Consider the following 17,256-nt stretch of genomic DNA (forward strand, 5'->3'; position numbering starts at 1 on the left):
TTCGGTGTCATAAAACACAACTATTTTGTAAACTTGTGATATTATATGCTGTGTCACTTTGTTTAACTATTGTTTTAAAGTACTCTGTAAAGTTCGTACTGAGTGTCTCTAAGACCTATCTAGACGGGACGAATCACCATAAAATACGTGTCTGACGTGTTTTTGTGTTGTCCACTGATTGCTCTGAGTGAAGGAGAGCGATGTTTTGTTTGAACAGATAATGAAAATAGTCCTTCGTTTTAATTAACTGAACGATAAAAATAGAGAATACGATAATTGCCGACGTCCTTTCCCACGCATGCTTTACATTGTTTAGAAAGACAGACGAAAATATTTGTTTCATATTTAAATTAGGCTAAATGTTCGGCATAGCGTACGACAGATCATACGTTGTACTTATATAATAAATTATATTTACGTAGATGTTACCACATTTTGCTTCTAAATGTCTTTTGAATTTTAAATGTCTGGAGTGTCTCGTAGGCCGTTTGACCGGATGATGCACTTTTTAGAATATTTATTTTTAAGGCTACCATAAAAGATATTTGCCAACATATTGTAAATATATTGAAATTGTATATATTAATACAATTTCCTTGATATATAAACTTTCAATTGCATATAAACTTTCAAATCAATATTGTTTCAATTTGTTTACAATATAATTTTTGCATATTTTTAAAACGAAGTCTAAATATCAGGCGCCATATCTATTATGGTAGCTTTCAAACGAAATATTTATGTAAAATCTATTTGTCCACAGATAATTAGATATATAGACAGTAAGACGGACAGAAAAATATGATAGATAATATTGACAGACAGATAAACACAAATACCTCCCATCCCCGGATAGAGATTTGTTGGTGGTCGTGTTTTATTTTTGTGTGTGTTTTACTTTTTTGTTTTTGTTTTTGTTTTGTTGAGGTTTATTTGTTGTTGTCTTTTTTTAATTATTGATGTATGTAGGAAACCTACACTGTAATCACTACAAATTCATGTATTTTGTGCACCGTCACCGTCATGCCTGCCCCCCCCCCCCCCCCCCCCCCCCACACACACACGTTATGTGGAGAAAGTAGTAATGCGTAGGCAGGACGCTATCACAGAACACGTTTACGACATGTTAAGCCTTGAAACATATTTCATTATTATTGTTTCATGTGTCCTTTGTCTTAATTCACCTGCAATGGATTACGTAACTCACTTTATATGGCAATATTAAGTTGTCAAATTTATAAATGAATTATAGTTATTCAAATTTGGTCCTGCATTAAAACTGTTTAAAACTGGGGAGGCTGAAAGCTTTCCAATAATCTCATAAATGCATTTAAAAGCCAATAGCAATGTATGTGAACATATTTCTAATCTGGGGTGTTTGTTGCAATAAGGACTAATGTTGTAATACGAATAATGGTTCTGATCAAAAATAGATCAAAACCTAGAATTAAACCAAAGCTCTTTCGAACGTAATATTAATTAAGCATTGGTTGCTATAGTAACTAAGTGTTATTATTTTCATTCAGTTTAATAGTTGTATAAGTTCTGCTTCATTCAAATCTAGCAGATATTTGCCTAATCTGTACATAATAGAGCCGAACGGCTGGAAGAACGCAAGTTCGAACAATGACCTCAGTAACACAGTTTGGGTCACCTTCAGGTAGGTACACTGTTAAAACAAAACTCATCAATCTAACCTTGTGTATGGTTTTACCTACGTTCTTGATTGTAGATTGTATTTGCTTTTTGTCTCAGAATATGCACGAATCACTCTTGTTTGATTGCTGTTTAGTAGATGTCGGGTACATGTGTGTGTGTGTGTGTGTGTGTGTGTGTGTGTGTCTGTGTGTGTGTGTGTGTCTGTGTGAGTGTGTGTCTGTGTGTGTGTCTGTGTGTGTGTGTATGTGTGTGTGTTTGTGTGTATGTCTGTGTGAGTGTGTGTGTCTGTGTGTATATGTGTGTGTGTCTGTGTGTATGTCTGTGTGAGTGTGTGTGTCTGTGTGTGTTTGTGTGTGTATGTGTGTGTCTGTGTGTGTGTCTGTGTGTGTGTGTGTGTGTGTGTGTGTGTGGGGTGGGTGTGTGCTAGCTTCTCGCTGCATGCATTAGGTTATACGCGTTTAATAGTTAATTACCTACTACTAGTGAACAAGACATTACTTTCAAGGTTTATACCTACGTTGTATAACAAACATTATTATTAATAATAATAATAATAATAATAATAATAATGTTTCGTATTTCTTTCTGACTACCGTATGTTTACTTGTCTTTTTCGACTGATTCAGTTAAAAGCTTTTGAACCTTCACTGGATATGGGCACGTTTACACAGTCGAAAAGTTGATTCATCAGGGTTCTGATGTCCAGGGACTCCTGAAGCATTCAAACAGTTATATAGTAGACATTTGAAGGCTATATCCACTAAATACGATGCATCATTGTCACCGACCATATTTTGAGTCTGTGAATATTTTGACGGGTGCCACCGGTGTGGCAGGGTATGGTCACCCTTCGCGAACACTCCATATCATCAGTGTTATGAAAGTGATTCATGAGCGCATGCCATCACGACTGTACTTATTGCAAAGAGCTCTGGCCAGTGCTAGGTTTGGTTTAATAGACCAGTCTGGGTGTTTGTCCTCCTATAGACGGAGTGCTAGATAGAGATTCATGGAACCAAACACTGTTTTGAGCAGATATACGGCCCTGATCACATATTATAGTTTTCTCGCTGAGATTTAATGATATTGCCGTGCATGAGGATTTGAATATCTCCGTACATGTGTTGATTTCACGAAAATACAATTCAGAAATCTGCGTATAGCTTTGCAAATTTGTTCTATTAATTGTGGTAATACGTTCTCCATTTTATGAAATATGGACCACGTTGTTAGGGCGTTGATATTTTAAATTAGATACACGTGAAGGAATGTTATAGATGAAAAGAGAGTGTAAGTGCATTATGCTACCCTCAATATATTAACCAATCACGTTGACCCTTATATCACGGGTTTGTAACTAGAAATCTTTCGTCATGATTTATATGTATGTGTGTGTTGGTATAAAGCTAATAAGAACGTACTTTTAATTACGCATAAGGTCAAACTGGCAGATAACATAGATATCCATAGTTCAAGAAGTACAATGTTGAACATTATCCTTATTGATGTATAGTATGTGTTTAGATAAATGTATTAAAGTTAAGCGAATATGTCGTTGGAAATATCGTTGGACCTGTTTGAGTTTAAACAACTTGACAATGTGGCACTATTCATTAACGCATCATTAAATTAAGTTTAAAGACAACTTGAATAATGTCTGTTAAATCCTAATATATTACATACAATGTACGTATTAATAAAGTACAGAAAAAAAAAAAGAAGAAGAATTTAAGCAATACAGATGTGGAATGTAATGTTTTCATGTTCCTGATCGGATTTGCATATTTGTGTTGATTTTGAAATCATATCGAAACTGTTAACTAATGTAAATCTCCCACGAAATCAATCTTGAACAAATATGCAACTTAAGTTAGTATGATAATATAACGTAGATACTGCTATTTTTTTTTTAGATATTCATAGTTCTAAGAAAAGACATGGCATTAAGGTTCGTATTTAATCGATATGATGTGTATGCCAAGCAAATTCACAATGATCTTAATCAGGCGACAGAAAGAGTTACTTTCGTTCCACAGTGCTGTAGCCATTCTTGAACATCGACGATACAAAACAATGTGTTTCCAAAGCTTCCCCCAAGACATATCAATATAATCTTCTTCACCGTCTTGTATACCTACTGGTCTCGGGCATGCGACAAGGTCAGTACTTGTGTCCAGGGGGTTCGTGCTTGAACTTTCAGTGTGTGTGAGAGCGTGTCCAAAGATTATCTTGTCAGACGGATTTGCACAGAGTTGCTGCAAGGAAGTATAAATCCAATTAGGAGACGTCGTGATAACAATGGACTTGATAACGCGTATCAGAAATAGAGGAAAACATAATATAAATAGTAGTACAATAAACAGCCGAAGACTATCATAACCGTTTTAAGACATCCACAATTTAAAATTATTTGTAAAAATGTCAAACGAATTTAAGATATTGTGACGAGAATTAACGGATGCAATTTTTGTACAGTTTATTTTGTTTACCAACACCACGAGAACGCTTTGTTTAATTAATTACCGGCTGTTGTATTTGATAATTTTAACATGAAGAGAAAACCCGCTGCATCTTTCCTTTAGCAGAAAGTAATATCTTAAATAGATGGAACAGTACATACCACGGCCGTTTGATATATCAATCTAACGGATGCACCACTGCTACATTTACCATTCGTTATAATGAAAAACAAAAACAAAAGAAAACGAAAACACGCCTTTACAAAATGGCAATGAAACATGTATGAACCATGTCTGAGCAAAATAAATATGTATTGCAAATCAAGGGTCAAGTTCGTGTTCTTAAAGGTGCGTTGTCCAAGTTACAAGTACCATGTTTCGCCAAGTGTACATGTAGTTGTGTTAAACAGCTACATGTAACCTATGCATAGTTAACTCACGAATAGCCAATGTGTAATGTTTAAAACAGGAGATGAAATTATTTGGATGTAATTGTGTATTATGGCACTAACATTCTTGTATATTTTATTTGTATATTAGTTTTGTTTTAGTAACATTTTGTCTTGTTTTCTTTAGGAATTATATGTACCAACAATATTTAATATGAAATTATGCTTGCTTTAATGTATTTTATAGTCGCTGGTATTTGTGTAACGAGTAACCTGTATTTGTTTCATGGGATATTGTATATAATGTATTATGTTTAAATACCAGATGAGACTCGAATGTGTATCTGTGACAACCGGTCGCTGTATTTAATGTAACACATTTTACCTTTCATTACAACATAGCATCACTTGGCTTGATACAGCATGCGATAGCCAGAGGAGCATTGGACTTCTTACAGATCACCTCATTAAATATCGCACCACTGATGTCATCATTGGCCCACCTTGCTCTGAAGGTAAATCATTACCTACAGTTAGTTATAGTAATTTTAAATGTGTTTATGTTGGTTTTCATTTTTTAAATAATTATACATTTGTTTCTATATTTCAAGAAATATAAGAAATATCATAAATTATACATGTATATTATAAACGTTTTGCATTTATAAGCGAACAGACTGAATTTAAGCTACATTTATGTTTATATAATATACCTTTTATGCTTGTTCATTATTAGGAAAAAGTTGGTATAAAGTTTTTGTAACTTTGTTATTTGAAACCATTATGTAACTGATGTAAAGAAAAACAGGAACACATGCTATCTGAGAGCGCATTGTATGCACTATTAGGGAAGTTACGCCTATATACAACACAACGATGCGATGTGGGATTGACTGAGAGTATCACGGTTAAAGGGACATACCCTAGTTTTTAAACACTAAGGCATATTTTTAAAATCATATTTTACTTAGATTTTATTGTTTTGATTATCCATTTCCATACATGATTTTTGGTCATCCTGGTGTTTTTAATATCACAAAATGCAGTTCAAATATTTTTAAAAACGCACATGCGTCCGAGAAGTAAGTTATGGAGTCGAGTTTTAGTCTATTTTTAGAGGGTATTTCGCCATTTCAAAGTCACAGACTCATATTTCACTCAATTGTAACTTTATCCAAATGTGTTACAGGGTTGTACATTAACTAAACTTAGTGTTAATTTTCACGGGTTGAAACTAGGGTCTGTCCCTTTAACTTCCTCATACTGTGTATGGGTTTTGATTACAGACAATATTTGTTGTTACTGTTTGTGTGTTCCCCTATTTCTTTCCATCACTATATTAGTTTGACCAAAGTAATGGAATACTACCATTATATTAATGCTTTAAAATGCATATGCTGAACCCGTGTATAACTCTTTAATAGCTGCAGAACCTTCATATACACTATATTTCAGCAATGGTGCCAGTGGCTGATCTGGCCGCCTATTACAACGTGCCAATATTTAGCTGGGAGACGCGGCAACACATTGTCGATAACAAGACTAAGTATTCCACACTTGTCCGATCCAGACCGCCAATCTCTTCACTAGGTGAGACAATAACTGATCGATCGTGGCATTAACACACGTGAATGACCGGGAAAGAATCATCTAACGGAATAACACATATGTTTTTGTTATGGGAATATGTTTGATAACAGCGATGAATTCAGCTTTCCAGTAGTCTCCCCACCCCTCTTAACGTTGAGCAATATTCCTTCAGCAACGTCTTAACTACCTTAGGGCATGTACCGATTTTATACAATGACATATTAGATGATAGATATGTAGACAGATACTTCTGTTAAAAATGGACGTCCACCGTGACCGACATGTTAATCTGTAAATAAGCTTCAAACAAGTGCAAAGTTGAGAGTGTTTGGGGTTTTTGCTATGGCAATTTTGGTGCTTGTATCTTAAAGAGAGGGCTGGGGGTATGTTCGCTTGGAGGGTGGACGATTCTCCCTTTTGTTTTTCGGTCACCGAAATGTCTTGTTTGTGAATATCTCGAAACAGAGCAAACTGATATGATGTCAACATTTCGAATTGAGTAAATCCGCTGGTGCATTTTATCGTAATAATAACAAACTGCTTAATTTACGTCCTTGGATAGGCCAGAAAACTTTGATATTTTTGGCATATAAAACATTGTTTCATTTAAAAAAAAAAAAATAAGAATAATTAAAATAAGAAAAAAACACCTAAAGCTAATTGACGTTCAATCAGCATCGATCGCTTCTTGTTTTACACGGGTAATTGGCAAATCAGGGCGCTCTATTTGTGACAACTATTTTCCGTACCAATGACTGTTTCACAACTTGTAAATGAACCGCAAATACCTTCCGCCCCTTGTTGTTATGTCAATCCGTCAAATATTGATTTGATTCTAGTTGGATGAGCAGCATAAAATACGACATAGCATCCTTTCCTCCCTCTCTCTCTCTCTCTCTCTCTCTCTCTCTCTCTCTCTCTCTCTCTCTCTCTCTCTCTCTCTCTCTCTCTCTCTCTCTCTCTCTCTCTCTCTCTCTCTCACATACACAGAAACATACACACGCATATGTTGTTCATCACTTTTCAACTGATAGGCATCCAGAAGCTGTTATAGACATAGGGGCAGGACTTAGCCCTGTGGTGAAATGTTTGCCTGATACGCGGTCTTTAATCGATTACCGCCGGTGGGATGATTGGGCTAATTCCTGTTCCAACCAGTGCACCATGAATGCTATATATATAAGGTCGTGGTATGTGTTATTATGTCTGGGATGGTTCATAAAAATGTCCCTTGTTACGGATTTTCTCACTAAGACTTTATGTCAGAATTACCAAATGTTTGACATAAAATAACCGATGTTTAGTAAATCAACATGTTCTAGTGGTGTCGTTAAACAAAACAAACTTTCTATATGACGTTCATTTTAAACTGAAATAAAATGTGTACTGGAAATGAAATATGTTTTAGGAACAGGAGACTATTTTGTTTTTGTCAAGCTGGCAATTACGTTGATCCGAAGTGAACGATGCTAAATATATTGATCAATGTTATAGCACATCTTTGTCGATTACATAATACTCCCTAGCGTGACCCAGATCGTTGGAAAGTTGATAGACCTCTCAGTACTGAACGCGTATCCAACATAACAAGAGACCCATCAGCCTACAGAGTTCCGCTATTCAATTTCCAATTGTGTCAGTTGTAGATAATTAACTAAATTGCAAAGACCACCTTAGAATATTAGAAAAATCTAATGGAAAGAAGATAAGACTTCATAATAAAAGGTGACGGACAGATTCCGCACAGACAGACACTAGAACAGAAATCGGTATTAGAAAATATTTCCATTGACGAATGTCAGAGCGGAGATAAACTTTATATTTAAACATTTTAAAACAGACTGGAAATGTTCAATTTTGAATCTGTATTTAATTTTTAAACTTTCAATTAAAATTGAAAAAATTAAAAACATATCTCTATTGGTTTGTGAAGACTGCCCGTGAGAATCATAGTACTAAGTTTCAGAACTATCCAATCAAAACTCTTGGAGAAGATATATTTTCACATTTTCTATTAAATTTTAAAAACATTTAATAACAAATTTAAAATTTCTAAATATCCTAAACATATCTCTATTAGTTTCTGGAGAATGCCTCAGAGGATTATTATACCAAATTTCAGAACAATTCAATCAAAACCAGCCCTATTCCTAACTCCGACTACAAAGGAAAAGTTGAATGACGGGCGGACGTTGGACAAATCGATATTAGAAATGCTTCGATTCCGATCGTCATGGCGCAGCTAATAAAACACTTTAGTCTTGATTGTTTACTTTTGTAAACGTCTATCCCCTACATTTGTAGTAGCGTTAATTGTAATCCTATAATTGCATTATTACTGTTATCACCATCACCATCATCATCATCATCATCTTTATCATCACCATCATAATATCACAATCATCACCACTAGCATATTTATCACCATCACCACCGTTACCATGATCAGTATCATCATCATCATCATTATCAAGATCTGTATGGCCACGCGTTTCTCATTTCAGTGGAAATGTTCTATGAGATCAGCTTCAGGTTTAATTGGAAGCTGGCCGCCATTGTGTACACGGGTGACACAACGTCCACCAGGGCCGTGGCGCAGTCCATGATCGCGAAATTTGTCCAGGACAGGCACTTCAACTTGGTCAAAGAGTTTGTGATGTCACAGAACGCACCCAGCGAAGAAATCCATCCAGTGATGCAAGCCATAAAAAGACTTGCAAGAAGTAGGTTGTCTCCATTGGCCCCTGGGGAGGGTAGGGGTCTGATGTTCGTCTGATCTGAGATGCTTGAGTAGTAGGATCTAACCTCCCTGCAATTGGTGGAACATTCCCTGGTTGATTATTTTCCCTTGTCAACCAGTGCCCTATGGCTGGTATATCAAAGTTCGTGATGCTGTTTGTCCTATATGTGGGGAAGTGCGTATAAAAGATCTCTCACTACTAATGGGAAATATAGCGAGTTTCTTCTAAGACTCTAAGTCAGAATTACTAGCCGATAGTTTTATTAATGAATCTAGTTGCGTCGTTAAACAATTTTAACACTTTCAATCAAGGCACTAGATAGAGATAGATGGAATCAAATTCTATTTTGCCAAATGCCCGTTCGACTACATTGTGCAGCGATACTGTCTTGGTCGCTGATGACAGTTGTGTCGTTCAGATAACTTATTGACGGTCAGACAGAAAACAGTGCAATAACTGAACAACATACCTGGTGCTTTGTTACTTGAACCAGACTGACCGTGTCATTCCATGGTGTATGTAATATGTTAGACCACTCAACCGGCCTCGCTGGTTTAGTGATCACAGCTGGTAGGTACTGGGTTCGTGTCCCACCTGAGGCAATGGGAATGTTTCATTGCAGTACAGCTCCAACCCAGACTGATTGTACCACTAGGCTCGACGAACATGTGGGCACTGGCTGGGGCGGGGGAGACGAGCGCATCCTGTAACTATCGCACCTCAAGCGAACGCTCTCCCACTGAGCTGTATGTGGGTGTGGGTAATCGGAGAACTGTTCAAGCACGCCTAAATGGATTAGTCTAATACCATACGTAAGGGGTTCACATTTAGCTGCAATAATTTCACTCAAGTGTTTGCAAATAAGAGTAGGATATTAGTATGAAAACAAATATTATGTAAATTTCCTTATTAAGACGTTCTACGTTACCAATTGCATCACGTTTTGTGAATTGTGATAACTGATACTATTGATTGATTGTGCTTCGTATCCGAGATAAATCCATATCCGTTTGTTATTTGCCTGCGAGATTTCATTTGCTTCTTTTCATGTTGATGCTATTAGTTGGTTTCCTTTACTGTCATCATTTAAATATGGTTAGTATGTAGGACTGACAGTCACTAGGTTGAAATAGTGGCTTAAAGAAAATACGTTTTTCACCAGGTGTGGTAAAATTAACACGACTCAAAAACAATGTTTTATAAAGATAGGATCTAGTTAGTTTTCTTCGTTTGTTTTTTCTGCTTGTGTTTATTAGATATATACCTGTTTTGAGCTGCAAGCTAACTAGATCAGACAGGAAGACCACCAGGAAACATCATTAATATGAACAAATCGATTCTTGAAAAAACAGAAAGAAAAAAAAGAATAGAATTCTGGCAAATACTGAAAAAATGGGGGACCATTGTGTTTTGAGTCGAACACATCTCGAGGACTCATTTTCATATTGTCATACCACACTATACAATTATACACATTTTGAATTTCAAGATCTAAGTTCGGTGTTTTCTTTTTTTTCCTTTTCTTTGTGATATTTTGTTTTTCAAAAATGAGTTCATGGAAAAAAAGATAATGGGACTATGGAAGGGAACGTATCGGAGGACTAATTAGACTGGATATCAAATTATGTCTCCAACTATTAGTTAATGTCTGTATCCGGTGAAATTGGCATGAGTCTTTTGCTATCTTGAATAGTCATTTGTCTCCTCATGAACATTGCCGTTGTCGATGTTGTTGTGCTATTAATGTATTTTTATTCTGATTTTCTTTTTGTCAGTTTACAATTTTCTGAATTGCAGTTATCTTTATAATAATTCCCCAACGAGAGCTCCGACGATACATGTTGATGTTCCATGTTTATGGGATGACTAACGGAGACTACCAGTTTCTCTTCACGGAGCTGGACGTGACGTCACGGAAGGTGTTGCAGAACGGACATTTGTGGAGAGGAAATGATGGTCGTGATGAGGCTGCACGTAAAGCGTTCAACAACGTTCTTATTGTAAGCAGTTTTATGTTTGCTAAAAAACACACAATACATGTGTCTCATATCTATATTGTGTATTTAGTGGAACAACATAAAAGGACAACTTGAGGTATAATATACATGTATGCATTAATGTTATGGATTATGCACGTAACATGTTCAGGACGACGAACGTTCGTAACTGCTCGCCGTCAAGAGATATACACAACAGCGATCAGTCGCAATCGAAAGCGCTCGTTCTTCTGAGCATGCGATATATAATAGCTAGGTTCGGTTTTTCTATACGCGTGATGAAACAAGTCCAAGTCGCTAGTACAGTTAACACAAATATGTAGAGTCATTGTTTAGTCAGACTAAATAGCTTAGCCCTTGTTTTCGTTTACAAAGACACTAACAAACACAACGTCGATATTAACATTGGACTAGATTGCACATAATAGTATTCGAATATTATAACTCGTCTTGCAGCACCTCCGTCTATATCTGTATGTATGTTTATCTTTGTCCATCTCCACCTTACCCTCTCTCTCTCTCTCTCTCTCTCTCTCTCTCTCTCTCTCTCTCTCTCTCTCTCTCTCTCTCTCTCTCTTTCAAAATGGTCTATATACTGGCTTGGATCATTAGCTTTCTTCAGTTTCTCTCTAAAACGGGTCCTGGTTTTTCAGAATTAGTAGCATGACTTGTTTTTAAAATATTTGCTGCCAAAGTCGCAGTGTTAAAACTTGCCTTCGCTAATGGGAAATGTAAAGTAAAATAATTTTAGGCTACCAAGGCAATGGAGGGAGCATCAAGTCAGATGAATCCATGAAAAAAGCCTCTTCGCCGCATCAATTCTGGAACCTTGGTCTCACCAGAGACCAACTGTTTTCCTTTTGGCCTTTATCAAGATATTTAATTCAGTATTGTATCTGTAATTATTTCTATCCACAGTTTACCTTTATGGATATTCTCAATGAACGACCAAGCATGCAGCTGGGCCAGACTGCTTATGACGAAATTTTTCAGAATTCAACCTTGCCACGGCCATTGGAGGTAAATGCCTTCCAACAGGTAACGATTAATACAGCGGAGTTTAAAATGACCCCACGGCTATTTGACGTGCAATATATGTTAGTGTATTTCCTCTCTTTGTGTTTTGTGTTCCCAGCCAGTGTTCCATGACTGGTAAATCAAGTAAATGTAACTCGTGGAATATGCATAGAAGGAAGCCAAGGCTTTGTAAAGATACAAGCAAGCGAGAAAAATAAACTTTTAAAAGATAGGATAAAGAACACAAGACAACATTAAGGGAGTGAGAAATTGCAACGATGCAATTAAGACATTGTTATGACTTTGGACATGCGGTTCAGGATCACAACATAATGAGAGAGAAAACCCGCTGCCATCACTGCATACACACGCTACTATTCGATATATGTTGTATCCATCACCACACGTACATGATAGTACACCAGGTATGGAAAACTGGCTGGAATGAGAAATGGATCAATAGTTAAATTTTTGTTTGTTTAACAACAACACTAGAACACGTTTATTTATTAATCCGCTTCCGCTCCAGCGTTTCGTCTCCGTCTGTATGCTGTCTGTCTCGCATATTTTCCGGACCTTTTTTTGCAATGCGTCAAAGGGACATTCCTGAGTTTGCTGCACTGTAAGATGTTTCCGACTAATAAAATATTTCTACAATTAAATTTACATATTAAACATATTTTTGTTTTAGAATATCAATGTTTGTATATTCAATGTGTTTCTAGTCATCTTAATATTTGTAAGAAGCCCAAACTGGATTTTCTATTCAAATAATTTCGTACGTACGTACGAAAAAAATATATTTTAGGAAATAAAATGAAATTTAACCTAGTACAAATATTAGAATGATCAGAAACACGTTTAATATACAGCCACTAATACATTATGCAGAAAAATATATTTGAAATGTAATTATAATCGTTAAAAAGTTTGTGTTAGTCGATAACATCTTAAACATTGCAGCAAACTCAGGAATGTCCCTTCAAGATATTTAGTCTACATGTTTGTATATAGCTTTACCATGTACTGATACAGATCAAATTTGACTTTCATGGCGATTTACCCATTTTTCACAGTTATGGCTCTTGAACAGGTTCGACGGAAATATGGGCCCGGTAGATGTATTGCTTTAGTAGTGCCATGGCAATGCCCGTTAATCATCAGCCCCCTGTCTTGGACACATCCACCGGGGAATCTTGGTGGATGGGCACCAAGACAGTCATGCTTGAACCTGCAAATGGTTGACTGATTGATTGATTAATCCTCGGCTCCTGGAAGACAAACAATTGGTCATCGTGACACGTAGTCACTGGACAAAATACAATTTACTTATATTTGTTTTTCGGTCAGAATATGAATGTCTCTATAGCCAATGCATTTCTGGACATCGTATTGTTTTGTAGTACTTCAATACTGATTTATGTTTTTGGTCTAAATATTTTCGTACATACGATTTTGTTTCCAACAGCCAATCGAAATTTGAAATAATTCGACCACAGGTCATTCTAAACGTGTTTATCCGTTTTGTATATTATATGTAAAACATGTTAAGATAAGATAGTATTTAAAAACAGGTAAGAACTACGATTTGTGTTTATTGTGTTAGGGGGAAAACGGAAGCCTTACTAGGGCTGAAATAGTCCCTTTATTGACTATAATGGTGAAGGGGATTTTAGAACATATTATTTGTTATTATTTGTATGGTCATTGCGTATGTTCATGCCCGTATAATGTCGTTTACTGACTATCGTTCTTATTTTCTTCGTGGTTGAACATACAGCCGGACGGACACTCGACCTTTCTGTACGATGCTGTCATATTGTTTGCTATTGCACTGAATGAAACTCTTGCAGCAAACAAAACTGCGACCGGAAGTGAACTTTTCCAAGCAAGTATACACCAGAATTTCACAGGTAACTGTCTTTACTTGTATACCTTATTCTGTTTAACAGCAAGTATACACCAGAATTTCACAGGTAACTACCTATACTTGTATACCTTATTCTATTTAACAGCAAGTATACACCAGAATTTCACAGGTAACTATCTATACTTGTAGACCTTATTCTATCTAACAGCAAGTATACACCAGAATTTCACAGGTAACTACCTATACTTGTATACCTTATTCTATTTAACAGCAAGTATACACCAGAATTTCACAGGTAAATATCTATACTTGTAGACCTTATTCTATCTAACAGCAAGTATACACCAGAATTTCACAGGTAACTACCTATACTTGTATACCTTAGTCTATTTAATAGCAAGTATACACCAGAATTTCACAGGTAACTATCTATACTTGTATACCTTATTCTTGTTAACAGCAAGTATACACCAGAATTTCACAGGTAACTACCTATACTTGTATACCTTATTCTATTTAACTTTTAATTACCTATACTTGTATACCCTATTCTATTTAACAGCACAGTATATACTTTTATACCTCATTCTATTTAACAGCGAGTATACTCCAGAATTTCACAGGTAATTACACCCATACGTGTATACCTTATTCTATTTAATAGCGAGTATACACCAGAATTTCACAGGTAACTACCAATACCGTATTCTATTTAATAGTGTAGTGCTCAAAATAATAAAACAAAAGTAAATCTGAGAGCTTATATTGGAAGAATAACCAGTTAATTTGTCCACTCGCTCCAAATATTGATTTTTCTTGACTCGGCGTCACAAAAAACATCTACAAAAGGACTCGTGCCAGAAACGATTAGCCTATTGCACGTTCTTCACGTGTGCCCACAGCTCTTCCAAATTACTGAACTGTGTGTTATAGTTTGCCTTAGCAAGCTATGACACACAGTTCAACAATATATTCTCAATTACCCAAGTATTTACAATAAATGTTCTAAAATATAATATGGTTCTTATTTTAGTACCCTTGACTTGTGACACACCCCCCTACTTAAAATTTTACTTCACCGAATAAAATTATAACAAATAAACAATCACAAGTCACAGTACGTCAAAGTTACTCTCACGTTTCTACATCTCTCCCCCCCGACAGCTCTACTATTCCACATCCTCATTATCACCACATCTACTTAAAAGATCTGCACACAGGTTGTCTTTGCCTTGTATACTCTTACATACAAACCTGTAGGGTTGCAGAGCCAACGCCCACCTAGTTACTCTTGCGTTTTCGAACTTTGATTTCTGAAGCCATGTCAATGCTCGATGGTCCGTTTCTAAAGTAAAATCGGTACATACACATACTGAGCAAACTTACCTATTGCCCACACAATCGCTAAGCACTCTATCTCAATGGTTGCATATCTCTTTTCTCTCTCCTTCAACTTGCGACTGATGTATAATACTGGAAATAACTCACCTTCACTCTCCTGCATCAATACCGCACCCAACCTGACGCATCAGTTCGCATTGTGAAGTGTTCTCCCACTTTGGTAACTTTAAGATTGGTGCTTTCGACATTTTGTCCTTCAATTCCTGAAAGGCCGAAATCGTTTCCTCTGTCCAACATAATACCTTGTCCTGACTATCCTTTGTCATATTGGTCAAAGGTACTGCTTCTCTGAAAAAACGTGGAATTTTTTTTCGATAATTGCCGATTAAACCCAAGAATGATCTTAACTCCTTTTTGTTTTGCGGTCTTGATATTCCCATGATAACTTTCTTTTCCTCTGGTCCTATTTCTCCATTTCCAACTACGTGTCCCAAGAATTGTAAAGTCGTATGTCCAACAAAGCATTTGCTAGGTTTTGCTGTTAGATTAGCATCTTTTAACCTTTTAAACACTTCTTCTACAACCTCCAGGTGAGGTCTCATTGTATATCAAAATGTCATCAATATAATTTAGTACATTTTCCATACCTTGCAATAAAGTTCTCATCATGCGTGAAAATACTGCTGGTGCGCTCACTATTCCAAATGGCATTACTTTCCATCTATACAGACCATGTGGTGTAATGAATGCAGTTGCATCCCGGGATTCCTCTTCCACTGGGAGTTGCCAATATCCTTTGCAGAGATCTAATTTCGTAAAGAATTTTGCTGTTGAAATTTTGCTCATTAATTCATCAATGTTTGAATTGGTTCAGCATCGTATGCGACTATTTGATTTAAACGTCTATAATCGGTGCAAAATCTGTAAGATCCATCGGTTTTCTTCACTAACACAATTGGACTTGCATAAGATGATTTCGTTTTCTCTATCACATCCAACTCTAACATCTGTTCTATCTCATCTTTTACCACGTTTGTTAAACTATATGGTATAGGGTATGGCCTTACTCGCACTGGTTCTGCCGAGGTTAACTCTAGTTTAAATGTTTCCAGTGTTGTTCTTCCTGGTATATCGGTTAACACATCACCAAATTTCTCTAATACCTTCTCTATTGACTTTCTTTGTTCTACATTTAAGTCATTTGAAAGTTCACATCTTTCCCAAGTCTCTGTTCTACTCAAGGATGGTAACACCACATTTAACCGTTTATCCACCTTTTCTACCTCCTCTGGCTCAATCATTTCCTCGTCAACTACAGCAACACAAACTATTTCTACATTCTCTTTTTTTTCATCCACCCTTCTATCCAAATATTTCTTTAACATGTTTACATGAAAGGTTTTGATTTTTCCGTTATCCATTTTGATTCGATAATCTAACTTTCCCAACTTCTCAACTACTCTGTATGGTCCCTGCCACATCATTTCAAGTTTATTTTTACACTTTGGTAATAGTAACAACACTTGATCTCCTACCTTTAACTGACGATCTTTCGCTTTTGCATTGAAATGTCTTCTATATCTTGTCGATGATTTCTCCAATTCATGGTGAGCAAGCATACAGGTTTCCTCCAATCTTGTCCGTAAATCTATTACGTACTGATATGTTGTCTTGATTTCTGGATCGGTTGTTGCATCGGTCCATAATTCTTTTAGAATTTGCATGGGGCCTCTTACTATCCTACCATATAGCAACTCAAAAGGGGAAAACCCTAAGCTATCTTGTGGTACCTCTCTATATGCAAATAACAGTGGCGCAATATATCTGTCCCAATCGTTTGGTCTCTCGATACACATTTTCTTTAACATAGATTTCAACGTTGCATTGAACCTTTCAACTATCCGTTGCACATGGGATGGTAAGGGGTTGTGGTCAACTGTTTCAAAGATAATAACCTTCCTACCTCCTTCATCATATCCGAGGTGATTGTGTCCTCTATCCGTCAGAATTTCCTTTGGTACTCCAACCCTACTAAACACTCCTACCAAGGCTTCTGCAACTGTTCTTGTATCGATGTTTTTTCAACGGGACTGCCTCCGGATACCGTGTTGCATAATCCACAATAACTAATATGTACCTGTTCTTTTGGTTAGTCATTGGATCAATCGGACCAACTAAATCCACAGCTATTCT

The 17,256-nt window shown here is 36.4% G+C and overlaps 1 protein-coding gene across 1 annotated transcript in view; it reads left to right on the plus strand.

Moving 5' to 3' along the window:
• Positions 1–1,626: 1,626 nt before the first annotated feature.
• The window catches only part of LOC121381597 (atrial natriuretic peptide receptor 1-like), a 34,831-nt gene continuing 19,201 nt past the window's right edge, over positions 1,627–17,256 (plus strand). Inside the window, exons 1-6 of the mRNA XM_041510933.1 lie at positions 1,627–1,660; positions 5,963–6,097; positions 8,602–8,820; positions 10,636–10,838; positions 11,754–11,873; positions 16,261–16,309. Coding sequence (XP_041366867.1) covers positions 1,627–1,660; positions 5,963–6,097; positions 8,602–8,820; positions 10,636–10,838; positions 11,754–11,873; positions 16,261–16,309 — 760 coding nt within the window. The remainder of the gene's footprint in view (positions 1,661–5,962; positions 6,098–8,601; positions 8,821–10,635; positions 10,839–11,753; positions 11,874–16,260; positions 16,310–17,256) is intronic.

Source organism: Gigantopelta aegis, chromosome 9 (genome assembly GCF_016097555.1).
Source record: "Gigantopelta aegis isolate Gae_Host chromosome 9, Gae_host_genome, whole genome shotgun sequence".
Taxonomy (NCBI): Eukaryota; Metazoa; Mollusca; class Gastropoda; order Neomphalida; family Peltospiridae; genus Gigantopelta; species Gigantopelta aegis.